The 27,392-nt window shown below is 34.9% G+C and overlaps 1 protein-coding gene across 2 annotated transcripts in view; it reads left to right on the top strand.

The window, feature by feature from the left end:
• CUNH12orf50 (chromosome unknown C12orf50 homolog) overlaps window positions 1–26,056 on the top strand; it is a 31,796-nt gene extending 5,740 nt beyond the window's left edge. The window contains exons 3-12 of one of the 2 annotated variants that reach the window (XM_032416132.1): window positions 13,186–13,344; window positions 13,797–13,874; window positions 13,956–14,069; window positions 15,946–16,056; window positions 17,263–17,370; window positions 18,719–18,835; window positions 20,259–20,363; window positions 20,630–20,833; window positions 22,658–22,750; window positions 25,855–26,056. In XM_032416132.1, the coding sequence (XP_032272023.1) occupies window positions 13,186–13,344; window positions 13,797–13,874; window positions 13,956–14,069; window positions 15,946–16,056; window positions 17,263–17,370; window positions 18,719–18,835; window positions 20,259–20,363; window positions 20,630–20,833; window positions 22,658–22,750; window positions 25,855–25,880 (1,115 nt within the window). In that variant the 3' untranslated portion in view covers window positions 25,881–26,056. The remainder of the gene's footprint in view (window positions 1–13,185; window positions 13,345–13,796; window positions 13,875–13,955; window positions 14,070–15,945; window positions 16,057–17,262; window positions 17,371–18,718; window positions 18,836–20,258; window positions 20,364–20,629; window positions 20,834–22,657; window positions 22,751–25,854) is intronic. The other variant, XM_032416133.1, reaches the window with a different exon arrangement.
• The last annotated feature ends 1,336 nt before the right edge of the window (window positions 26,057–27,392 follow it).

Below are 27,392 nucleotides of genomic sequence, written 5' to 3'. Positions count from 1 at the left end.
ATTGCCATGTTATTCTATAATGAATAACTTAACAATAATTTGATTCTTATTTTTTTCTAAGTCAGTGTCTTAAGGTGCTTTGGACAGCTGACTATCTGGCCAGTGAAATGAACTTTAGATCAGCTCAGTTTAGGTCTAGCCTGAATGGATATGTGTACATAATCTTCTTATTCTAAGTCTTGGCAAACCATTACTTAATAAATGGTTCTTAAATAGTTTAATAAACATTTTGACTTGAATATTAGAGCTGGTAAAATAGACTACTTTTGTGTTTGGGGGGAGAACAATTGTTAATGGTTATAAGAGGGGGGAAAAACCTGTTCAACTCAATTCTTTCCTCTTTTGGGGAAAGGTGGATAGGTAGAATAAATGCCATAACCCACACAGTGGTGATGCCTGGAACAATTTCTGTTGGGATTGGGCAACTCTTCATCTGTGTCTGTTTTCACCTTTGGTCCAAAGTGCTTCTAAAAGTACAACAAAATAAAGGCAGGTACTGAAATATTAGTTTTCTAGGCCTAACATTTGTTAGTTACATTTGGGTCTGAGACCTCCACAGACTTTAGGACTGTATAAACTAAAATTTTATGATTTAAGAAAAATGAAGTAGGGTTATAAGAAACAAGAAAATCTCATATTCAGTATTTTCAAATAATTTCTTATATATTTTCTTGTGGCAGCCCTGTATTGGGCACTTTGCATGCCTCATCACAAAAACCTGCCAAATAGATACTATTAGCATCCCCATTACAGATTGGCAAAATGAGGCCTAGAGAAGCTAAATATCTGGGGCAGGGTACTTGAATTCAAGCACAATTCTGTCCGACTCTAAGACTCTCTATGGCATTTCAAGAATACATCAATCAGTTCTTTTGGCCATTTTAATGGACTCACCCATAAGACCTCCTCATCTGGCTTCTTCCTTTTGAGAGGCTAATTCTATTACCCTACCCTGCAGCCTTCTTTTTGAAGCTATTAAGATCCTTTGCATTTAATGAAAAACTCCCCTTTTTTTCCCTTTGATTTATATTAAGCAGTGGACTTCAAGCATTTCTGAGTTATGTATATTTCCATTAAATAAGGTTTCCTCTTTCTCTTATTTTCTCCATGTATTTGTGGCCACACAGTGGGACTTCTTCCCTTTAATCATCTGAAGCCCAGAAGCTGAGGTACCCCATCTGGTATTCACCTTATCCAGAGGTCCTCAGCTCTGACTCCCAATTAGAATTACTGTGGGAGCTTAAAAAAACAACAATATCAACCAACAATAACAATAAAACAACCCAAAAAGTTCCCAGTCACCACCCAGACCACCAATTAAACTGATGAGTGTTAAGCTAAATTGATGAGTGTTAAGCCCAGCCTTCAGTGTACCTTTTTTTACTGCAACATTTTTTTAATAGAAAAGTTGCAAGAATAGTTCAATGAACACCCATCCAAGTGCTCTTAAGCAGATGCACAAATAAACATTCTGTCAAATTACTTTCTCTTTTCCCTCTATTGTTGTTGCATATATGTAAGTATTATATTACATATATGCATATAATGTACCAATACATACTTATCCCCCCTTTTTGGAACCATTCCAACTAACAAACTAACCAGTGTTAGTTGCAACTATTTGACACTTCATCCCTAAATACTTCAGCATATATCTCCTAAATTTAAGGACATTCTCCTGCATAAATACACTACATACGACTATTACATATAAGAGGAAATCTAACAGTGATATGATACTAATGTCTGATATTCAATCCACAGTTTGTAATTTTCCAATAATGTTCATTATAACAGTGCTTCTCAAAATTTAATATTCACAGAAATTACTTGGAGATCCAGTGAAATTGCAGTTTGATTCAGTATGTCCAGGCTGCGGCTTAAGTTTCTGCTTTTCTAAGAAGCTGTCAGGACAATGTATTCCCAGAACTATGTATGAATAGCATAGCTTTATAGTTGTTTGTTTTGGTTTTTTCAATCCAGCATCCAATTAAGCATCATTTATTGTAATTAGTTGTCACGTCTCTTTAATATCTACATTTCTTTGTTTTTTTCTTCCATGTTGTTGACATTTTAAAGAGTTCAGGCTAGTTGCTTTGCAGAATATCCTTTAAATGGGAATTTGTTTATTTGTTTTCTGTTAATCAGATTTAGGTTAAACATTTTTGGCAAGAATACTACAATATATTATAAAATCTATACAGGTATTCCTAATGCCCTAATCAAACTATTGCATGAGGGTGTTCGCAAAGAATTAGTGAAAAGTGAAGAAAAAGAATTGGTGAAGAGCCAGTGGTGAAGAGCTCTATGAATTATATAAAAATAATCACCATTTTTACTCTTTCAAGCAAAGGGAAGGATAGTACCCGATTCCCAAAGATTATGAATAAAAACAACTTATTTGGTTAAAAATAACTGAGTTGTTCAAGCAAAAGATTCTTATAACCTTCATGTTTTGCCTGTGCATTTGTGTTTTAGTTAGGAAGGGATTTATAGCAGGGAGTATTGCATTATGGTGATGACATGCATGGCACCTACGTGAAAAGAATCAAATTTGTTTTGAAAATTGATTAAGCACAGACAGTAGCTGTTTATTTTTGAAATGTCTGGGCATGACATGGCAGTCTATCATGGTACTAAACAAGACTCTCTTGGCTGAAAAGCACTGATGTCCTGTTAACCATTAAGAAACTCGTTCTCCCTGTCCCCACTTCACCAAAATCAAAAATAAAAACAAAACAAAAAGCAGCATTTGTTAACTTCCAGAGAGCAAACACTCCTACCATGAATGATTTCAAGTTACCAATGTAACATCAGTGGGCTTGCAAAATAATAATTGGTTCTCATTTGCTGATCTGAGCCCACTCCAGCACACACTGATTTTAAGAAGACAATCCTACCTCAGTCGGATTTAAGGGAAAACTGGAAATTATTGGCTCATGTAACTGAAGAGATTAAGCACAGAGCTGACCTCAGATGCCGCTGGATCCAGGGCTTCCTTCACCGACCCTTGGCTCTGTACTTCTTGCCATTCACATACTGTGGTTGCCTCCAGAAGCTCATATCTGGATCCTGGAGGCAGAATAAGCAAGGATGGAGAACCTGAGTCAGACTGGGTTAAAATCTCAGTTTGCCACATACTTCCCAATAACCTTGGGGAACGTAATATCTCTGTGGCCCAATTTCTTCAACTATATAATAGAGATAGTAATAATACCTATGCCATGGGGTTGTTTTGGATATTTAATGAGTTAATATCTAATAATTTAGAAGAATACCTGGCAAAGAGTAAGCACTCAGTATGCTCATCATTATCATCATCATTTTCAATTAACCTCCAAAGAAATCTTTTTCAAGCTAAAGCCTTAACACTGAACCTCATCTAATGATGTGGGAAACATGTTCATTCCTAGGAATGGTTCAGGCCAAGGGAATAGCTAATCCTTAGGTCTAGGATGTCATCATCACTCCAATTAAATGGATTGAAGATGTGGAAAAGTTTCCCAAAGGAAAACTAATGTTCTTTGCCTAAAATGAGGGAAGAAATGACTATGGGGCAAACATAATATTATTATTATAATAGTAGTAACATAATATTATTATAATACTTATATATAATATATATAACATATATTATTATATTATTACATAATATTAAAAAATATATATCTTTTTCCAAAGAGTTAGATGAAACATATCTGATCACACCAAAATTGATCTTAATGGCATGAAACTATGCTTTGGGTAGAAAAATCAAGGCAACCAAAATGATCTATTTGTGTAAATTCATAGAAAACACATTATAGTACTTCCTTGAAATACAAGTCCCATGGGAAAGTTACAGTAAAACAGCAAAAGTATAATTTATGTATCAAAACTCTTAGCACACCATTGTTTTAACCATTATAGAGAGGGTAAATTTAACTGTCTAAATGAAGTTTTTTTGCATCACTTGATTACCAAGTAATTCACCTGAATTATTTATTCCATATTTTAACTGGGGAGTTTCCGGTCACTAAATATGCTATTTTTCCTATACTATAACTTTCTCCTTCTGATGTATATTTTAATACCCTGAATGGAAAGGTATAATGAACATTGGTCTTTATTTTTGATGAATTAGTCTTTAAAACATTTTTTTATTAAACTCATCATAAATTTAAATAGTTGCGAAAGTTCCAACATTTTATCAATACTGACATTTAACAATTAAAATTTAATTACTCTTTTAAAACATCAGCTGACATTTGATTTGCCATATGATTTGATACTCATCATATATTTTTAAAATTTAAGAACAATAATCTGAAAGTTCAAACAGGTCCTAAAATTTATGTAGAAATGCAAAGAGCCAAGAACAGTCAAGACTGCTCGAAGAACAAGAAAATTACAGCACTTATTCAACCAGATATCAAGGCCTATAGAGTGACAGAGATTAGGACAGTGTCATATTCACTAAAAGCTAACCAAATTGACAAATGGAATAGAGTGAGAAGCTGGAGATCCCTGCAGAGGTGGACACTTGATTTGTAACAGGTAGCATGGCCGATCAATGGGTAAAGGATGATCTTTTCAGTTAATGAGGGGAAAGTGAACTCCTTTGACACCATACATAAAAATCAATTCTGGGTAAATTATAAACCAAAATATAAAAGGTCAATCTTTAAAGGTTTCAGAAGGTAATAAGCACATAAAAAAATATTAACTATTAAAGAAATGATGAATAAATTTGGATATATTAAAATAAAAATCTGTATTCACCAAAAACACCATTGAAGAATGAAAAGATAAGCCATAGAAGGGGAGAAAATATTTGCAGCATATGTCATTATATGACTGCCATAAAAGACTTGAACTCAATATTTGAAGAAAAATCAAAAGACAGAGAACCTGGAGAACCTGATGAAACAGGTTTCTCTGTAGAGGCATTATCAACATTCAGGGCTGGATAGTTCTTTGTTGTGATGGTGGTGAGGTGGTAGTGGGAGTGGGGGTGGGGACTATCCTATGCATTATGGGATGTTTAGCAGCCAGAAAAAATTGGCTCTTACCCTTTAGATGCCAATAGCATCTTCCTAATTGTGTCAACAAAAAATATGCCCAGCGATTGCCAAATGTTCCCTAGGGGAAGGAGTAAAATCATCTCTGGTTGAGAACCCCTGTGCTAGAACAATGCGCAGAAAGCATAAACAAGATTTTGAAAGATAGGAAATCCAAATGTCAACCAACAAATGAAAATGTGATCAATTTATTAGTAATCAAGGAAATGCAAAAGGAAATCACTTTGAGATATCAAGCAACACCCATTATTTTGGCAAAAATTTAAAAATCTACCCACTGTTGGTAAGACAAAGGGCATTGGGAATTCTTGGGCACTGTAGTTAAACTGAAACGAGCACTTTGGAAAACAGTCTAGCATGATCTCATCAAGAAAAAGTCACACATAATTTAGGCCAAGCAACTCCATTTTTGAAGCATATATCCTAGAAAAATTCATTCCCATGTGCACCTGGATACATGTAAAAGAATGTTCACAGCAGCATTTTTTGGTAATGTCCAAAAGCTAGAAATAACCTAACTGTTGAATAATAGTGTGATATATAAATAAATTGTGGCACATTCATTCAATAGATAGTACTATACAGTAATGAAAATGAATGAACAAAAGAAATATGCAAGCAAGGATGCAGCTCACAGTTACAATGTTGAGTGATGGAAGACAGAAAAAAGAACACATACTCTTGATTCCATTTATAAAATGTTCAAAAATAAGCAAAATTAAGCTTTATTTTTAGACATGCATACCTAGTAGTGAAACTATAAGAAAAACCACAAAGTGATTATTAGAAATCAGGATAAAGATACCTATTGTAGGTAATGGAGAAGGAAAGTGATATAAAGTGCAAAAGACAGAGAGGGGCTGTTATCTCTTGACCTGCGTGTTAGCTTTGTGATGTTTATTACATTGCATATTTGATGATTTGTGCACTCTTCTGTATATGTGTTATATTTGACAGTTTTCAAAAGGTAATAAATACTTTAAACATTTCTTTAAAAATTAAAATAAATCTTTCCTTTTCCTAAAACTACTATTTTCATTTTCTTCCTTCACATTTTTTTAAAGATTTTATCCATTCATTTGAGAGAGAGAGAGAGAGCATGAGTTCATGAGTGGTGGGAGGGGCAGAGGGAGAAGGAGAAGCAGATTCCCCACCGAGCGGGGAGCCTGACGTGGGGCTGCATCCTAGGACCCCGAGATCATGACCTGAGCCAAAGTCTGATGCTTAACCAACTGAGCCCCCAGGCACCCCTCTTCCTTCACATTTTTAACCTAAACTAATATTTTTATGCTTGAGTTTATTGATCACCTGTCAAATTTAAGTATAATAAAAATGTGTATATAAGTTGAAATCTAAATTTTTGTTTTATTTTCTATGACAGTAAGTCTCCACACTATGGAATCTCATAGTCATTAACACATTTTTAAAACACATTTCCTTAGGGTTGTTATTATTACAATTATTATTAATACATAATTTATTAAAACAACATAATTACATTGCACACTGATGAATAATTACTGCACATAAGAGTAGACTCATTGGAAAAGTATCTATTAATGAGCTAATGATCAAAATTATTCTCATCTGTTTATGAAACAGAAAGGCATATAACTAAAAGTAATATACAGAACTAGCATATTATCCTAATTTTGCTAAGAGAGTTAGGAGATAGTTAATATTTTATAAGCTGAAATAAAGTGAGGCCCGATTTTAATAAGAACATTTCACAATATTATTTGATAAAATAGGTTTATATACCCGGGGATATAACACTCAATTGGAAGAAAATAATTTCAAAATATTTTTTATCCATGGGTTTTATCTAAGATATCATGAGTAATTTGGTAGTCGGAGTAAATAATTACACTTGAATTTAAAAAATTATGATTGTAGGTTAACTTTCAAAAATGTATCATAAGGAGTTTCACAGATCTGCTCCTCAGTGAAGCAACAATAGTTGATGAAAATTATATATTAAACACAAAGTAAAGTGTCTGGAAATTGTCCTAAGGGCATACAGCAAGTATTTATTCAAGAAAATCTATTAGGGGCACCTGGGTGGCTCAGTCAGTTAAGCATCCAACTCTTGATTTCCATTCGGGTCATGATCTCAGGGTCATGAAATTAAGCCCCATATCTGGCTCTGCACTATGCATAGAGCCTACTTAAGATTTTCTCTCTCTCTCTCCTTCTGTCCCCCCTCCCCCGGACTTGTGCATGTGCTTGCTCTCTCTCTCTCTCTCACACTAAGAAAGAAAAAGAGAAAAGAAGAAAGAAAGAAAGAAAGAAAAAAACAGAAAAGAAAGAAAGATACATCTATTAAATATCAGAACAGCAAGTCTGTGGTATTTGAGTCACTACCCACCCCCCAGTTCAGTGTGGCAGAAGTTCTACTCTATGTGGGTTCAACCAAGAACACAGGGTGCACTCTACCTCCAGCTTCCTGCTGAGGACTATGGTATCTTCCTGGGAGAAGCAGGCTGCTAGCATTTCTCATACTCCCCCACTTCCAGCTTCATGTTGAAAGAGCTCTATTTTTCAGGCAAGAGAGGCGAAGAAGTCTGGGTCTTCCATCCAGCCCCACTCATAGGGCAGAAGTTCTACTACAGAAGTAGCAGGCAGAGAATAACAAGCCCCCACTTGCCCAATTGCCAGAAAGGGCAAACCATAAATATCGGAGGCTAACACCCCTGCCCAGTGCCTGCTTATAAAGCAGGGGTGTCATTCCAGAGAAGTGAGTGACTGTCCTTGTTCCCAGTAGTGGCATTGAGGTTTTTGCTCAAGCAGGAGACATAAGCTCTAGCGGCAGAGAATTCTGAAACTCTCTAAAAGAGAACGGAATTTATCTGGAACAGAACAGAGTCTGAGGAAGTTTATTAGGGCATTCTGGAAAACAGTGGAGAGTTTGGGGGTAAGCAATGATGAAGAGACTGATAGCTCTATGAGAGCAACAAGCTAAAGTGTAAACCAGATAAGAGTTGACCAAAGACAACCAGGGGAATAGTTGAGAACAGCTCTCCCAAGATTGGAAGAAACTTGAAAGATTGGCCTCAGAGACTACCTCTGCAAAGGGATCAGAACTTAATTGAATCGCATGGTGAAGCAGTTTACTGCCCCAGTGCACTGATGGAAACAATAGAGCAATCAACCAGCAAGTAATGGAGTCTGACAGCTGGGAGTGAAACCAACAGAGGTAGAGAGCTTAACAGAGAAACCAGGGAAAGAGACAAAGAGAGTCCTGATAAAACCACTGTCATCCATGGATGACTCTGGGTTTATCAAGGCTGCATCCTCCAAGCAGTGACATCAGGTGCTGTACACTGTGGGAGAAAATAGATTATGTTAAAATAGTTCAACCAAGTCATTAAAACATTAAAAATCAAACAACAAATCCTGGGGCTGGGGGTAAGAAATCAAGATCCAGAGTTGCTACAACACATTGTCCAAACTGTCCAGTAAAACCAAAACCAAAACCAAAACCAAAACCAAAACAACAACAAAAAAGACTGGGTAGGAATTTATGAGACACGCAAAGAAGCAAGAAAGTGTAACCCATACACAAGAAATAAATGTAGTCAACAAAATGCCTTGAGAGAGCTCAGATTTTAGAGTTAGCAAACATAATTTAAGCAGTAATAATATGTTCAAAGACCTACAGAAAACCATGCTTAAAGATATTAAGGTAGGTATAATGACAGTGTCTCAATAAATAGAGAATATCAACAAATAGATACAAACTATGAATTGAACTGAATAAATATTAGAGAGAAGAAAGAATCAGCAAACTTAAAGATGATCAGTAGAGATTATACAGTCTGAAAAAGAGAGAAAACAGAAATAATGGTTGAAAACTCCCTAAATTTGATGAGAAATATTAATCTACATATTCAAGAAACTCAACAAATTCTAAGTAGAATAAGCCCAAGGATATCTGCATCCAGACATATCATAGTTAAAGGGTTAAATGCCAAAAACAAAAAGTAAATTTTGGAAATAACAAGATAAACATGATTTGTCACATATAAAGGAACCTCAGTAAGATTAAGAGCTGATTTCTCAGACACATTGTAATCCAGAAGGCAGTAGGAGGACATATTCAAAGTACTGAAAGAAAAAAATATATATATTTGCATATGTATATAATTGTATTTTTGAGCCTATAACATTTAGAAATGTAATATATTTGGCAATAAGAGCATAAAGGAGGCAGGTGGGAGCAAACCTATATTATGGTAAGGAAATGATACCAGGTGGTGACTCAAATCCATAGGAATAAATGAATAGAAGAATCAGAAATGATAAATAAGAAGGTTAATATAACAAACCCTATAGATACATATTTTCTCTTCCTTCTCTCAGCTCCTTTAAAAAATACAAAATTAAACAAAGTAATATAACAATGTATTTTTGGGTTTGTAACACATATAGATATAACAACAACAGCACAAATTGGGAGGGGGTGGAAGAAGGAATAGAACTATATAGGAATAACCTTTTTATCTCTAGCTGGACTTAAATAGTATAAATCTGAAGTATATTTTGAAAAGTTAGGAACTATATGGAAAGCCCTAGAGCAACTCCCAAGAAGATACCTTTAAAAATATGGAAAAATCATAAAAATAATTTAAAAATACTAAAAAATATCTGCTTACTGCAAAAGAAAGCAGTAGAAGAATAGAGGAACAACAACAACAAAAAACCAGGAAGTAAAATGACAGATAAAAATCCAACTATATCAATAATAACATTGAATATGATTAGATTAAAATACAATAAAAAGGCAGACACTGCCATATTAAAAATAAGGATTCAACTATATATTATCTATAGGAGACATACTTTAGATTTAAATACACAAACAAGTTGAAAGTAAAAGAATGAAAAAAGATATACTATGCAAACAATTATAAACAACAAAGAATAGAAGACTTGAACAACTAGAAAACAACACGACCAAACAGACATCTATAGAATGTTCCTTGCAACAATAGGAAAATACACTTATTTCTCAAGAGCAAATGGAACAGTCTCCAGGATAAAGTATATATTAGGCCATAAAACAAGCTTTAATAAATTTGGAATTATAGAAATCATACAATGTATGTTCTCCAAACATAATGGAATTAGAAATCGATAAGAGAAAAAATAATGGGAAATTCACAAATATGTAAAAATTAAATAACACACCTATAAACAACCAAGAAATTACAAGGAAAATTAGCCAATGCTTTGAGATGAATGAAAATGAAGAAAAAGCATACTAAAACTCATGGGATGCAAGTAAAATAGTACCCAGAAGAAACCTTATAGTTGTAATGCCTATATTTAAAAATATGGTCTCAAATTAATAACCTAATTTTATACTTTAAGACACTGGAAAAAGAGCAAAGTAAACCTAAAACAAACAGAAGGAAGAAAATAATAAAGATTAAAGCAGAAATTAATGAAATAGAGAGTAGAAACCTGTGTCCATCCTCTGATGAGTGGATAAATTTGGTATATCTGTACAGTGGAATATTATTTGGATAAAAAAGGAATGCAGAATTGTTACAGGTGACAGCATGGCTAAACCTTGAAAACCCTATGGTAAGTGGAAGATGACATGTACAAAAGACCACACACATATTGTATGATTCCACTTATATGAAGTATCTAGAATAGGCAAATCCATAGAAACAAAGAATATTAGTGATTGTGTAGGACTAGGGGTGTTTGGAAGACATGAGGAGTAACTGCTAATGGGAATGGGTTTCTTCTTTGGAGTGATCAAATATCCTAAAATTGATTATGGCAATGGTTGTACAACTCTGTGAAAATACTAAAAACTACTGAATTATATATTCATATGGGTAAATTGTATGGTGTATGAATTACATCTCAATGAAACTTCTAAAAATGTGACTCTAAAATTTACTCTTTTGAATGTTCAGTGAAGCTTCTCTTTGCAACTAATGACAAGTCTTGGGAATATATATTGAGAATAGCTAAAAAGCTTTATTTAAAGCCATGTTTTTCCTTTAGAGCTTTTACTAGCGCTCTCCTTCCATGATGTCAAGAGACTTTCCCTTTGAGAGTTATATATTCTTTAACAATAGTCCAGAAGTGGAAGAAGCAAAATTTTTCAACAAAAATTCTTAACTACTACCATACTCTACTATGCATTTGAATTTAGAATGTTCCAACATGGACCCCAATAGCACTTTTTCTAATACCTTGTGTATTCATTTTCTGTTACTGTTGTAACAAATTACCAGCAACCAAGTGGCTTCAGCAACTCATTTGTCATTCTTGTAGTTCTGTAGTTTAGAAATTCCATGCAGACATCTCTGGATTGAAATTAAGTTGTCTCCAAGGCAGCATTTCTTCTGAAGACTCTGGGAGAGAATCTGTTCCCTTGCCTTTTCCAGTTTCTAGAGGCTTTCTGTATTCCATAGTTCATATCCTCCTTCCTCCATCTTCAAAATCAGCAATCAAAGTCAAGTCCTCCTGACATTGCATCACTTGACATAGCTTCCATTGTCACATCTCTTTCCTGGCTCTCTTTCTCTGCATCTCTCTTCCATTTGTAAAGACCTTTTTGATTACCTTGGGCCCACCTGGATAATTCAGAACAAACAGTCTGCCAATTTTAAGGTCAGGTGATTATGCCTTAATTCCACCTGCAGCCTTAAATCTTCTTTCCCATATAACCTAATACATACTTAGGTTCCAGTGATTAGGACATGGACATCCTTAGGAGGCCATTATTCTGCCTACCACATCATGATTTTCTCCTGGTAGAAATGTGTATAAATTAAGGTAATGGATAAAGCCCTATGGGTTTGGGGTAGTTTGGTTAATCAATAAAGGAGGATTTCTCTTTTGGCCAGTGTGCTATAGTAAATTCTGGCATGAGTGAAGGGTAGGCCTTTATCTTATAAAGTGGAGAGAAGACTATTGTGAACTCAAGCCTGTTCTTAGGCTAACCAATTTTAGCGGAAAAATAAATGTGGAAATTGAGGATCTGGAATAGGATTCATTGGTTTCAAATTATTGGGATGGCACACCTAAAGATTTCCTATAACCCAGGACCCTAGTTGGATGATAATTCATTTGGGGCAGTGGTTTCCAAATGGGGCTGATTTCATAATTACCTGAGACTTTTAAAAAATGGAATTAGATTTTCAGGGTTTAATCTAGATCTGCTAAATCAGAAGTTCAGAAATCAGAGACCCAAAAGATGTTTTGAATTTCTTTTTTTTTTTTTAAGATTTTATTTATTTATTTGAGAAAGAGTAAGAGCACAAGGTGGGGGGTAGCGGCGGGGGGGGGGGGTAGGGGCAGAGAAAGAGGGAGAAGAGAAGAAAGGGAGAAGCTCCCTCAGCAGGGAGCCCAACACAGGGCTCGATCCCAGGACTTGGGGATCAAGACCTGAGCCGGAGGCAGATGCTTAACTTACGCCACCAGGTGCCCCTGTTTTGAATAATTTCTTTAGTTGATTCTGATAATTAGCCAAATTTGATAACTACTCACTTAGAAAACAAAGGGGATTGAATTAGTCATAATAGAAGATTCATGTGTTAACTTTTTCTATTAATTGCTTGCTAGTTTTGAAAGTTACAGGACATTTAAATGTGACCTAGAACTTTGGACAGTCTGACCAATGTGCAGCCAAAACAGAAATCTGAAAGTATCATTCTTTCTCACTTCCAAGTAATCATGCAGCCACAGAAAACTAGAACCATTGGATTTTTTCCTCTTTTGGCATATATACTCTGCCATTATAAGCTATGCCTTATTTGAAGTTGTCTTTGTTAATTTATTATAAATTGATTAAGTTATTCTTATTCCACAGATACAATCAATGTAAGAATACAGTAATACTATGGTCACTTCGCATTTATACCTAAATTGTGATATACCAAGTCATGGTCATAATTCCTATAAAATCTATGAATTAGCATATTTTCTGCACCTTACAGACAAAATGTTGATATTTTTTACTAGTTTAAATAAACTTTCCAGAAATAAGATGAGACACCTTTTAATAAAATATGCAGTAAATTAGGAGGACACTGTTGATCACTGAAGATGCACATAATATATATCTTAAAAAGACTGAAATTTTGCATTTCCTCTGTAGATATCACACCACAGAAAGAAACTCAGGAAGGAATTCCACCCCTGACCCAGAGTCAGGAACCCCTGAAACCTCAGGAGAATATATCACGACCCATTCACCATCCTTTAGTTTTAAAAACTAACTTTGAGGAAGAAGAGGAGGAAGGAGATGAACAAAATGGTTAGTAAGGCTTTTCTCAGATTTACAATGCACATTCAAAAACTGTACCATTTTTTTTACATATTTTTTAACTGTGAGAGGTTTATAAGGTAATATGTTATGTTTAGGCAGATTTCAGTAAGAAAATAGCTTGAATTTTATTAATATATTCAATTCATTATGTTCTAATTTGTTCTATGTCTATACATGCTTATGATCATTTGGATTGGAGGGTTTTTGTTGTATAATGGCTGGGAGATAGATCTCATTTAAATATGTACAGTTGCTTAAACTGATTTTTCTAATACATGAAATATAGCAATTCGAGACATTTATCATTATGCAAATTATTGATTTTAAAAATTAAAAAAAAATCCATGAGAACAATGTCTGGGATTTTTCATTCTGATTTATTATATATTTTCATATTATTTGACTTCCGACAATTTAATTAAAAAAAAAATATCCTATAGATGCTTCTAGTTTATGGACAAAGACTCCTGAAGAAATTGAAGAAAAAAGAGCAATAAAGGAGATGTGTTATAAATCTGGTAAGAAATCATACATCTGTGGATTTTCTAATGCTTGATGTGACAAATATACTAACCCCTACTTTTCTAATGGGAGATTAGGTGAATACTACAGATTTCATACTCCTCCAGATATTTCATCATCAAAAAGCATAGCCTCTACAGCAGACAAAGAGTTAGAAAAGCCTTTGGAAAATGGCAGTGAATTGCAAGAAGGTAAGGAATGAAAAGGCAGCATTTCAAGGTGATGTATAAGAGATACTTGATGTGATAGGCTGTGAATTATTTAGTAAGATTTACACTAGAGTTAAATGATAAATAATACATCAGAATTGAGAGTGAGGAGGAAGTGCTTTTATCAGATGACCTATATTTAATATGAAAAGCTGCTATTAATGTAATTATGCTTTCCCAGCGGAGCTACAGACTGAATAGGCTTCATAAGCGCCTGGCGACACTGCTCCCCCGATGCAGTAATTCTGTAAATAACTTGCTTTTACCATTCATTTTTCTTTGCAAAGAAATCTCCCTGTGAAATAGGTGCATATTTTTCTCTGTGAGTAGAAAGAACAACCTAGCCCTACAAGGACAAAAGGGAGATCACAGAATGACATGAGTGGCAGAACAAGGATACATTTGTTCATTGAATGAGTGCCTTTTGTGTACCAGGCAATTTCAGAAGCAGTGCAGGTGGATTATTCCAAGGCTGGGCCTTTCATGAGTCTTATGTTTTGGTGAATCTTATTTTAATGTTGGTAAACATTTTGCCCTTGAAGGCAAGATAAGAACATTATTTTCTGGATATAAAACCAGAAACTCAGAGAAAATCCATGGATGCCATGAGTTTATATAGTTGTCTTGCCACTAGGATGAGATGAAAAGTTTTGCTGCAGTAGAAGATTTGAATCCTTTCCTCTCCCTAAAAATAAAAAATGATAGTTGGGAAAATCTCCCAACATCGAGATGAGGGTAGGATAAAGTAGAGGATCGAGAGTAAAATACTTGCTGTTCAAGTACATACGGGGCAAACTATTTAAACATATGGCGGTAGGTGGCAGCAACATACCATTAGATGTTAGAATGATTGTCAAGACAGCTGATAGGTGGGCACCCCATCTAGAGAAGGGCACATTGCCCGCATTACCTAGACAAGGAGAAAAGAAACCAAGTTAGCAATGAATATAAAAAGGGTAGATTAGAAAGATAATTACATGTACTTTCACTTTATATTATGGTTTCAAAAGCCTTTTATTTTTAAATAATTTCAGGTAATTCATGAATAGCCTTCACCAGATTTCCCCAAATGTTAGTATTTTACACATTTGATTTTTCACTCTTTCTTTCTCTAAATATACACATTGTGATTTTTTTCTAAACCATTCGTGCAAGAGTAAGCTGCAGATATGATGCCCCTATATAACTCTTACATAACTTTGGTATAAATATCAAAATCAGGAAATTACCACTGATACCATATCATTTACAGAATTTTTAAAATAAATTTCACCAGCTGTACCATCAATGTCCTTTATAGCCAAATGAACTTTTTTCCTGATTTAGAATCCAATCCAGAATCATATGGTGCATAAGATTATCATGTCTCTCTTATTCTGCTTTTAATAGTTTATTCTAGAGATGTATAAGAAAAGCACTAAGAATTATTTAATTATCACAGTATAATTACCATTTGTCAGTGGTAGACTCTAATACTTTTCACTCAGTTTGTTCATGATAAGTAGATATAATCAAAAGAAATATTACAAAATTCATTATATGAAGAACACATCAAATAAGTTAAATATACATACAAAATAATGTTAGATTGTTTAAATTTTTAAATTGCCGTTTAATAAATAATCCACATAGGAAAACAAACCTGCTTGTTATTTTCTTGACAATCATAAAATTTGCTTAAAATTCATATATTTATAAATTTATTGTTTATCATATCACTATGCAAACAATACTTGCATTAACTTTTAGACTTTTTACTATCATTATGAATTCTACTGTAGACTTATGTAAGTGCCTATGGTTCCTGGGGTGATTTTTTTTTTCTTTTTCCTTTTCTAATTTTTTCTTAATTTTTTAGGGGATGGTCTTACAGTTCCAACAAAATTTAGCCTATTTGAAAGGCAAGGTGAGATAAAAGCATCATTGGATAGGAAACCAAGGACTGACATTGCTGCTTTTGAAAATGGAGGTGAGTTAAGTTATTACTGTTTGATTCTGAATGTATTACCATATAATAAATGAGTCTGAATTTCCTCTCTCATAACTAATTTCGTCTTTTCAAAATCTTCTTGAGATTTTTATTGTTGGCTTTGGGTAAGGAACTTGAGGCCTGGAATTGTATATAATCAGTTGCTGTAGATGAATCCCTATAGGAGAATGTCTAACACAAGACGTGCACTCTGTGAATATTTGTAGAATAAATGATTTTATGTTTAAACAATTGAATGGATGAATGGAGACATGTTTATAGAATTTACAGATGACTGGAAGTTAATATGCTGGATCAAGGAGCCAAATTTAACAAGGTAAACTCAAACTGTGATACACAAAAATTCTTGCATTTAAGTTCAAGACATTAATGGTAGATTTTCTTCAAGTTGGGAAAGACTTGACATGATACCAATTGCAAAGAAAAAAATAAGTGTTTTTTGTTGGCCACAAGGTTTAAATATGATTCAGTAATGGGTGTCAAGTACCAAATAGCTCAGGTAAACTCACATTGAATTATTAGGAGTAGCATAGGAAGATAATTAAATGTGGTAAGTCATTTAAAGTACTCAGTAGTGTCTGCCACATAGAAAAATGCTCTACAAATATCAACTATTATTACAGTAGCTCCACTGATTTCTGTAATGGTAGTCCACATGGGTGTGTCATTTTAAAAGAAGGTTACTTGAAACAAATATTTTACGTTATGAAAGGGTAACTTGTATGGTGAAGAATCTGGAAATTAAGTATATAAGTAATATTTAAAGCAATTATGGATATTTATCTTGGAAAATAGAAGAGCTCTAAGGAGCATAAAAATTGCTCTCATATATCTGAAGATGTTATATTGAAGATAAATTATATTTACTCTGAGTAACTCTAAAGGATGGTAAAGGGTAGAAGTAAAGATTTATATATGTTAAAGGAAAATTAATTGTGTTGACTATGTGAATTTTTTTGCAATTATCTCTATGCAAGTGTACATACTATATATTCATGTACATATATTTACATGTATTAATCTAAACATACGTGATATGTGTAGAGATGTGGGTGATTATCACTGAGAAGTGTTTAAATAAAACTGGGGAAAAGGTATACTGTAGAAAAAGATAATCTTGTGTTGGAAGATAGTTTTGTACAACGTTCTGCCACTATGGCCACTGACCGTAAGGTATTGTCATAGGAGGTGACTGTTACGGTCCACAGAGGATCATATTTCTTGGAGTAGATGAAAATGAAGCTTTAAAAGAAGAGAAGGAAATCACCATGTCAAAATGTTCAAATAGTAAAGGTAATGAACCAGCCTATAATTTTAATCCATTCATAATTTGGATAGATGTGTTAAATACAAAGCTTGACACTTGTAGAGACCAATAGAAGAGGCGTAAATAGTAAATAAAAATATACATTAAATACAGTGAATAGGAGTCAGAAACTCTAAGGTTTCAGTCCTGGTCTGTCCCTCATTGTTTGACCATGAGACCATCTCTTTTAGCTTCAGTTTCCTTATCTAAAATATTGGCCTGTTGGACTATGTAATTTCTAGGAGTCTTGCTAGCTCTACTGTTACTGGTTCTGTTAAATAGTAAAACCAAGTCCTTCAGTTTCTTTTTCCAACTTCAAATACTCAGTGTGATTGAATTTTCTTAGAAAGCTTTGTTTGTGAACACTGTGAAGAGTATTAATCTCATGACGTCTATGACCTCCTCATTTTATGATTATTACTAGTCTGTGAATAATCAAGAGATATGATAATAAAATCCATCCTTTATAGTTTTATATTCCCCTTACACCATGCATAGAATCCCCCACGTGGTACCTCTCTGCTAGGCAGGCTCTTTCAGTCACAGACTAAAGGTATAGCTGTCCTGTAATTAGAGAGCTTTACGTATTCTCTATCCAAATATCAACTAATTTCATCTACTGTTGCCCCCCCCCCCATTAAATAAATGTTCTTAAGAATAGGTTAAGGCACTTATGATCAATGGGAAATGACATGGAAGTCTCTTTTCCTCTCTATCAAAAAAAACCCAAAAAACAAAAAACAAAAAAAAGAATTCTAACTACACTAATAACAGTTGCTACAATTCACATTTGGCTGTTTAAATTTAAACTAAAATGAAATAAAACTAAAAAAATTCAGCTCTTCACTTGCATTAGCCATGTTTCAAGCTCAATACCCACATGTGACTAGTGGTTATCATTTCCTACAGTACAAGCTGAGACTATTTCCATCATTGTATAAAGCTCTTTGGGGCAGTCCTGCTCCAAAGCATAGAACACATGAAAGTTGTTATATTTAAATTATTTCTGGAACCTTAATTTAAATAAGCACACTTGATTTAAAATTAATAAACTTCTGATTCTTTTATATGATGGTATTAAAAATATTGCCACAAATACATAATTTGTATATTGAAGATAATATCTGTACATTGGATTTTTAATGTTTTGTTAGTGACAAATTTTGGGGACTCATTGTAGTGATTAGGGAATTTCGGTGATGAATTATAAAAATTAATATACATATGTATATTTTAAAGAGGTATGCCCATCATATAATGTTTGAAAAGTGAAATACCAACTGAAAGCTTCTTTTACTAATATTGACATTTTATTTTCTTAATTTGCTTTAAAAGATAACAAGGACAGTCCTCATCCAAAGCGTTCCCTAACTACCCGACTAGTACCTACAACGCATGTATTAAATGCTACTGAGAATATCAGTATGAAGTGCAGAGAGGACCCCTCTTCAAGTGAGACATTAGCTCTATCACTTTTTGGCCTTAGATATATTTGTCTTATCGTGGATTTGTTTTGCTTATTTGAAATAGAATTTTTAAAAAGAAAGAAAAAAAGATGGTTTGAAAATTATTCAGGATTAAGAATTAAAAACAATATTCTTCTACTAACTCTGACAAAGAATTGTGATGTAGGTCCTAGTAAATTATATACATTCCCACTAGTTTAATTTAGGTATTAAAATTAATGATACACTACCTTCTCGGAAGATTCATTAGTATAGCATTTTAAATTTAACCTATAGTGAGATACATTGACAGGTTTTTACTATGTTTTGGATTATTTTTCATGATTCGGCTTTTCCAGGCCATTCAGTATTCTGAGCTACTTCTCTTACACAATTAAGACTCATGAATCTTCCTTTCTGTTTCCTTCCTTCCTTCTTTCCCTTATTTCATTTCCTGAGGCCCTATGATGTTCTTGGATCCCAGCCAGACATTGAAGGAAACCATGATGGTTTACTCCTAAGCAGCTCAGTTTAGTGACATTTGTTAAAAATATGGTTTCCAAATCCTAGGAGTGGGGGCTTGAGAGTAAGGGTAGAGCATGATGTTTGGAGAGGAGGTGGTGAATCAGAATTCAAACTTCACGCTTAAGCTGAACTGGAGAGCTAGGGCAAAGACAGATTTATTAGTCCACTAGAGAGAGCTAATGTAATCTACATAGTGAACTTGTTCATTTTCTCTGTGCAGTAGTTATGTGTCAATGTTCAGGATCTCCACACATGAGAAATAACAAAGAATTCCCCTGTCTACTAAATTGTTTTAAGATTCTCTGGAGAAATGTCCCTTAGAAATTCCTAGAAAATTGAGCTTGTATATAAATTTTTCAATGTAAAAATATGCCAGTAAAAAGTGAATTTAGTGATCTTAGCACTTAGAAATTCTGACTACTTAGTCTTGTTTCTCCAAACTAACTACACACCCAAATTCTTAAAACTTAAAAGAATAAAGTAATATTCACTAAAAGTATTTTATATTAATCTAATTTCTTAAGAAGTAGATTTATGTTCAAAATAACAATTCTAAAACTACTTAAAAATAACATAATGAGATATATAGTTATATTTGGAATGTAATTTTATAGTCTTTTAAACAATTTACACATTCCTTTGGGGAAGAGCATTTCTTCCCTGAGGAATGCTATATATTGAAAATTTTCTCATCAATCAATTTCCAGGATAGTTTTTTTTTGGGGGGCGGGGGGTACTTTAAGAAATAAGTCACCCTTTGTTCTAGAAAGTAAAGTATCAGAGTAGTGCATTTATTTTTTTCTCTTGCTTGACATGTGAATGCACAGATATGTAATTATCACCTACAGTAATTTTCAGATGAAAGCATCTCTTAAAAAACTGTAAAAATTTGTATCTTCTTCAAGTGAATGATGTCCAGCCAGTGAGGAAGCCTCACTTTAAAGGTGTGAAAAAAAGAAAATGGATTTATGATGAACCAAAGAATTTTCCTGGCCCAGGAATGCGGAGAGGTAAAGTATCTTCATATTTGATATTTCTAAATTATAATTTGAAACAGAATTAAGAAATCAAATATAAATTAGTATTTCCTATCTGAAAAGCAAATTGCTGTTGTGTAACATGCTATTTTAGATGTCAACCCAACTCCTATAAATTTAGTTCTTTTTGCACACATTGCCTTCCATAGCGCTATCAAACATTTAACCTGCAGTATGTTATTTATGGGTATGATACCAGTTTGTTTTATCCCTCACTACCTTCCCCCTTTCCTTTACAGCAGTACAGGCCCCAAATCCTAAAAATAAAATGTCTTACCATCGCAATAATAAAAACAGAAATGCTGAGAACACATCCTATATCCACGTTCAGAGAGATGCTATCAGGACCGTCTCACTGAGTGCACCCCCCCGCAGCAGGCCCACAAATGGGTCCTACAATAAAGTCAATGTTAACAAGGAACCCAAATTCAGCCTCTGTCCAGGTAAAGCTCTTTTGGTATGTGATTTACTCATGTCCATGGTTTGCATCCCCATGGAATTGCGTGATGGTCCAACTAATCTTCATCGCCACCCGCCCCCCTTTTCTGTTTCCAGGCCATCACCACACCAGGACATCTTAGAAAACTGGTGAGAGGATTTCTCCCATGAGCAGGAATGCACATGGTTTAAAGGATATGTTAGAAAATGTGTTGGGTACAGACGACTAGACATTGAACCTCACTAGAGTTTTGTCTCATAGCACTGCACTTTGTTCCCCCCTGGATAGCTTTATTTCACTCTTGAGGATTGTTTTCAAATGGCTGACATTTTCTTCTTCCAATAACCGCATTGTTCAATCATCACTTTCAGGCTAGTGCCTTGGCTTTTCTTTAAGCCTTCATGATTACTTTCCGAAAGGGTTAGTTTGGGGGTTAACTACAATATTTTTGGCAACCTCTCATCTCTCCCACCATGCACAGATTGCTCCTAAATCATTTCATCATGTAATAGGCAAAGTCCTAGTATATGTCATTAAGTACAAGGCCACCAGGGAGGAGGGAACTACATCTTTTCTTCCTGTCTTGGATGAATTTTGTTTTTTTGAAGTTGGGTTTCAGCTCTCTCAACTTAACACGAGGCAACTTAATTCCCTCTAATTTCATGCGTGTATTTTCTTGTGTTCCCAGTCTAGTTAGTGGGGTTCTGAATATTCTATACTTTCTGAAACATAAGTAAAAATTCAATGTCTCTCTTAGGTCCTTTCTTTTATAATTTAAATAGAAGTTAGCTTTCTTTAAATTGTATTTCTTCTATTTGTTTTAGAATAAAATGATATATGGGTTTATATACAAAAATAAGGATATTCTTGGGTGAAACCGTCTTATTTATTATTATTATTATTTTATTATTATTTTACTGAGAGTGAATGGTTGTCTGGATTTGTGCTAAGGTGGTCACAGTAATGCTCACTATTGCTTTTGTGCCATTAGTGCAAATGTTAACAAGGAAAAAAGCAAGTAAATTCTTAGTATTATTATGAGCCATGCTTTGAGAACCGTAGCTGCATAGTAATACTTAAAAACATAAACACAACATTGTTAGATAATAGTTCAAATATAAAGTTGTCAGAGGAAAGTAGATATTAAAGAACCAAGTCAGTATATCAAGGCTTTGGTTTCCTGGGACAGCACATTCACTACGGTCAAGTATTCCCTGCCATCATGGGAGTCACCTCACGGAAGGTAAAGGGAATTGGTGGTGCCTTCTAGGTCTTTTCTTCTTTTTCTTTCTTTCTTCTACAAGCATTAGCAGAATTGGATTGTAAAGCAAGGCAATGAAGTATTTTGATCACATCCAGATATCATACTCTCCCGTAGCTTAGCCTCATGGGAGAGAGCCTTATTTGAAGAACTAGACAGCCAGTTAAGAGGTGCATAACCATCCATGTTCACTGATAACATAAATGGTCTTTTTTTTTAAAGATTTTATTTCTTTGAGAGAGAGTACGAGCAGGCGGGAGGGACAGAGGTAGAGGGAGACAAGCAGACTCCCTGCTGAGCAGGGAGCTTGACACAGGGCTCCATCCCAGGACCCTGAGGTCATGACCTGAGCTCAAGGCAGATGCTTACCCAACTGAGCCACCCAGGCACCCCATCATAAATGGTCTTAATAAACTCACTTGGGTCCCTGATGCCTTAGTTTTGAAATGCTAAAATAAATTACTTAGAAGAACAGCTTCATCTCTGAGATATTTATAACTTTAAGACACTCTTGGAATATGATTTTGAAGTTATAAAATATTTAATTCCTGTCTTCTTTTTTCTCAGATAAATATATGTCAACATCATATAATGGTTCAGCCTGGCGAAAAAGAATTCCTTTTTCAAAAACATATTCAAAAACTGAAAAGATATATACAGGTAAATATTTACTAGTAATTTTAATGTATCATTCTAAAAACAAATGATAAGTTTTTAAGTTTCAAGGTCAGGAAACATATTTTAGAAAAATTTAGGAAATTTTCATGCTTTATGAACACAATTACTTGGAGTTCAGTAGATATCTTGTCTACTAGCAATTTAATTTTACTTTGTTTTATTGTGCTCTCCTTTGCCTATTTTTATGTCATCAGAAATCTTTTGATATACTTCTATCCTTAGAGACAAGCAACAGTTGCACCAATTATATGTTAAAATTAATTCTTTGTTGAACTACAAAGCAAATATATAAAACCATATTTTGACACAAAATATTAAAGCCCTACTATATCCACCATGGACAGATATTGGCTGGTGCAGACTAACAGGGCCCCTAAGATGAAGTTTCCAGGCCAGGAGGCTCTGAGTGACTATGGTGTCCCCCTTGTTGTGCTCTGTTCTCTGGGAGAGTATGGGAATCCAGGGAACCTCCCCAGGGTAGAGGTTTGAAGCAGACCTGACCTCAGGTGGTTCTTTTGCTAAAAAGCTTGATGTCTTCTCCAAGCTTATCCTGGGGCTGGCACAGCAGGTTTGGAAAACCACACAGGATACAATGGTTTCAGTTACTCCAGAAAAATGAATCTTTCAGAAAAAGTTCTAAATAAGGAGTTCCTACTTACATCTTTAGCCTAGAACTTTCAGAATCATCTGAAATCCATAAACTTTTATATAAGAACTTCCCAGAACGAACCCAAAGACATCCAGATTAGAAACTGTCCACTTTCTAAAAACAAAAACTGAGATCTTAAGTGGTATTTCTCAAAACTCTTGACTTTAACTGTGAAGTCAGTTGCTTTTCTTTTTTCTCCCATTTCTTTCCAAATCATATGGTACTCTAAGAGAACTCTGCTGCCGTGCTATTTCCTTGACTATATTTTCTCTGAGCTTACTTTGGGTTTTCACATGTGATTGCACTTAATTTTGGGGGGAAGGAGATGAAAAGTTGGTAGAAATCCTGGCTAAAACTACAATTGTTGAGCTGCATCTTTTTCTCCTGTGCTTTCCTTGTGGGTGTGATATTATCTGGAATATTTAAAGATGCACTCCTCATCCCTGCCCCTCTCCTGGTGACTGCTCTTGTATCCCAGCAGCCTCCTCCTTTCTCATCCCAGGTAGTCAGACATGAATTACAGAAGGATTTGGGGGAAGAAGGGGTCACTTCAGAGCATGAAACATGTACCATCCACGTATGGCACAGGAAAGGGAATGTGACAGGGGATGTGAGCTTATAAAAGCACTTTTTTGTTCAATCTATAGAGCAAGGAGGAGGGCATGCAGAGGCAGCAAGAGACCAGAGAGAGTGTGGGGCCACTTACTCCATTCCAGTCCCCTTCTGCTCTTCTCTTATCACCTCCAGCTATGCCAGGGCCTAGGGGTAGAAAGTCAGTGATGGATTTCCCTTTGAGGTTTATAAAACTCTGAGCATAAGGAGGATCTGCATTGCACTTCCCAGATACAGCCAAGGGAGAAAAGCTTTGGAGAGAATTTAGCAGTGCCATGTATTGGTGGGAGTGGGGGGAGCAAGCCATGTCTAACATGAGAGAGGGCTGGAGAAAGTCTCTTGGGGTTCCCAAGCCCCAAATTTGCTTGGGAGGGCATCACATATTCTCGTGAGTTTCAAGTGAGAATGAGTTCCTGGGAAAGGGCCAACGGGTCTACACAAAGTCTCCTGGCTGGGGCTGCAAGCATAGCATTAGAAAGATGGCCTTTGTGGTTCGGTCCTATTGGAGGGGAGGACTCAACTAGAATCTCAAAAGATTGCTCTGCCAGGGAGCCGATTATAACCCAAATCATCCACTTGTTACTTGGGACTTGAAGTACTGTCTGAGGGCAACCAGTAACGACATCACCTGGGAGTTTGTTAGAAATGTGGAATCTTCATAGCAGACCTACTGAATTAAAATCTGCATATTAACAAGTCCCCCAGGTGATTAAGATGCCCATTAAAGTTTGAGAAACCTTATGCTATGTTGTCTGGGCCACCATTCACCAGCACCGGACCCAGGCCTTGTGGAGACCCATGATTGTTGAGATAATATTCTCTTCCTAGCTGTCACAAAGCAACGATCATTCTTCCCTGTACCAACCCTAGAAATTAGGATAAGCAGCAGGGAGATGGGAGAGGGAGGGGAAAAAAAAGTCCCAAGAAAGAATTTCAAATCTGAATGTGGTTGAAATACAAATGTGAAATAACTAAGAAATCACTGCATTGGACTAAGTCTATGTGCAAAGGACTAGATAAGTTTTCTACATCAGGCAGAATGGGGACTTAGAGTCAAGAAATTAAATAGAATTATAAAAATCGTTTTCTTACTTACCTGAGCTTTTGACTGGGAAATTTGTAACCCCTAAATTCCTATCCTTTCCAACTGTTGCTGTCATCATCAGACTAGAGAAAGATTAGCTTGTGTTTCCTCCCCCCTCCATTTCGTGCTAGGGCACAGAGGCGCGATTTCAGCATTTCCCAGGGGACAGATGGACTGCTGGAGAGAGGAGGCAGAAAGCACAAGCTGCCGCTAGTCTATTCCGCTAAGGAATATCTCAGAGCCAAGGCCGTAGACGTGTAAATGGGCGAGAGGAGGCTTTTGGGAAAATGTTGTCTGATGCTATGAGGATAATGCAGCAGGAGAGGAGAATATGTGGGAACCAACGAAAGGAGCTGAAGGCGATTAGAGATGTCAGCCTTCCCTGGGGGCCACATGTCCTTTCTGATAAGGATATAGCTGGTGTGACTGGAGGTGCCTGTCTCTGTAGGATGGAACATTCATTCTGTTCATTCTGGGTGCACCAAGGTACAGCCTTATATGTAGTATTATTTCCATCTCTTTTCATCCCTCCATCCAAATTCAAAACACAGTAAGCTTTGGAAAGAAATGGAATTAGTTTGAATAGCATTTTGGAAAATATATGAATTAAACAATAAGCTTAGGTTTTGTTTTGCCTTTAGATGTATGGTAAGTAATTAGCCAAAGAAATGCAGAACGTTGGTATCTTGAAAAATGCCAAAAAAGAAAATAGTTGAAGTATTTTGTGTGTTTTATTATTAGAGCCAAGAAGAAATGGGAGCAAGTAAATCTGGAGGTTGAGAGAAGAGAAAAATGAGAAAAGAGAAAATTCTGTGCCAGATATCATCTGATTTACAATCAAAAAATGAAAATTCAAAGAATGAGATATTCAAGTACTCCATACTATATACTGGGTAGCCAAAGATGACAAAATGCAAATTCTGAAAATAAGATGCAGGAAGTACATTGTGCTCTTTCAAAACTGATAAAAATGCAAATTACAAACAGCTGCCTGTGTATTTATATAGGTCTGGAATTCATTCGATGCATTGCTACAAACATTTAATAAAATTTAAAAGTTTGACAATTTAAAATCATTCTTTAATTGTAAGCTAAGTTAGATTGCACAGATTGAGAAATGAAATTGTGTCTTTGATCTCTGTTTTGCAATATTCTCTACAGAAGAAACCTCACATTTTCTTTCTTTACCTAGATTTTAAGCTGGGCCCTCAGTGATAATAACAGATAAAGTGCAAACAAATTCAATGAAGTCTCAGGGTTACAGTTTGGTGATGAGTATGTTAGAGGAATTCCAATAGAAATACACTTTGATGTGTTGTAAAAAGACAAAACATATTGGTTTATTATGCAGGGGAGTGCTGAACAATGTCTTTTAATTGGCAACTACAAAATCTATCTGCTGAGATGTGTGAGATTCAAAGCTGAAAAATAAATATTTTCTTACCAAGAACAGAAAAATTATATGATCATATTAAAGAAAAGGATTTGTAAAAGGAAAAAAAAGTGAGTTAACAATGTGATGTCTGAAAAGTATTGGGAGATTTTAAGGCTTTAAGTAACTCTAGAAGTATAAATGCTTATAATTGAGAGACATCATTTGAAATCTTATTTCCATTTTCTTTTGCATTTGTTTAGAATAATAAATTTTTAACTAATTTAAAAAAAATTCCATCTGCAGAGTGACTGAAACAAGAACTTAAAATTGAGAATTTATTCTTCAAACTCAAAGACCAGTATGATAGCAATATATGTGATTAACCTTTCAAATGCTGTTTTTGTAAGTTTGTAGCATTTATACTTCTGAGTTTATTAAAGCTCAGAATTTCACTAAGACTTTGTGACACCTTGTCTTTATATTTACACACATCTTGTGGTTATTACTCACCTCTTGTTCAATATTTATGGAGGGGTTCATCAGAGTGTAAGTTTAGAAATATTTTATTTTTAAAACATTTTATAGATGTGATTCCAGCTTGTGGAGTAGCAGGTCCTAGTTTCTAGCTTCTAATGGTGCTCTGTCTACCCACTTTCAAGAACATGGGGATATAGTCATTTTGTTTTCACAAATAGAGTGGTCAGAAATGAAAACTGTGCCAGCAAAATATCTTGGTGAGATAGATTTGAGCAGGATGTTAGAAAAGAGCTGAGTCAAAAAGCTGTATAAATGGAGGCTGATAGGAAACATCCATAATTGCACTTAACAGATCTGTGTCCTTCCAAAAGTTCATCTAGTGGTAAAGTAGGAATGGTCCTAAGAAGGCAATTCAAGATATTTTTCT

The sequence above is a fragment of the Phoca vitulina genome, unplaced genomic scaffold (assembly GCF_004348235.1).
Source record: "Phoca vitulina isolate PV1807 unplaced genomic scaffold, GSC_HSeal_1.0 scaffold19, whole genome shotgun sequence".
Classification (NCBI taxonomy): domain Eukaryota; kingdom Metazoa; phylum Chordata; class Mammalia; order Carnivora; family Phocidae; genus Phoca; species Phoca vitulina.
Note: the sequence above shows the minus strand (reverse complement) of the source record. Positions and strands in the feature narration are given on the sequence as shown.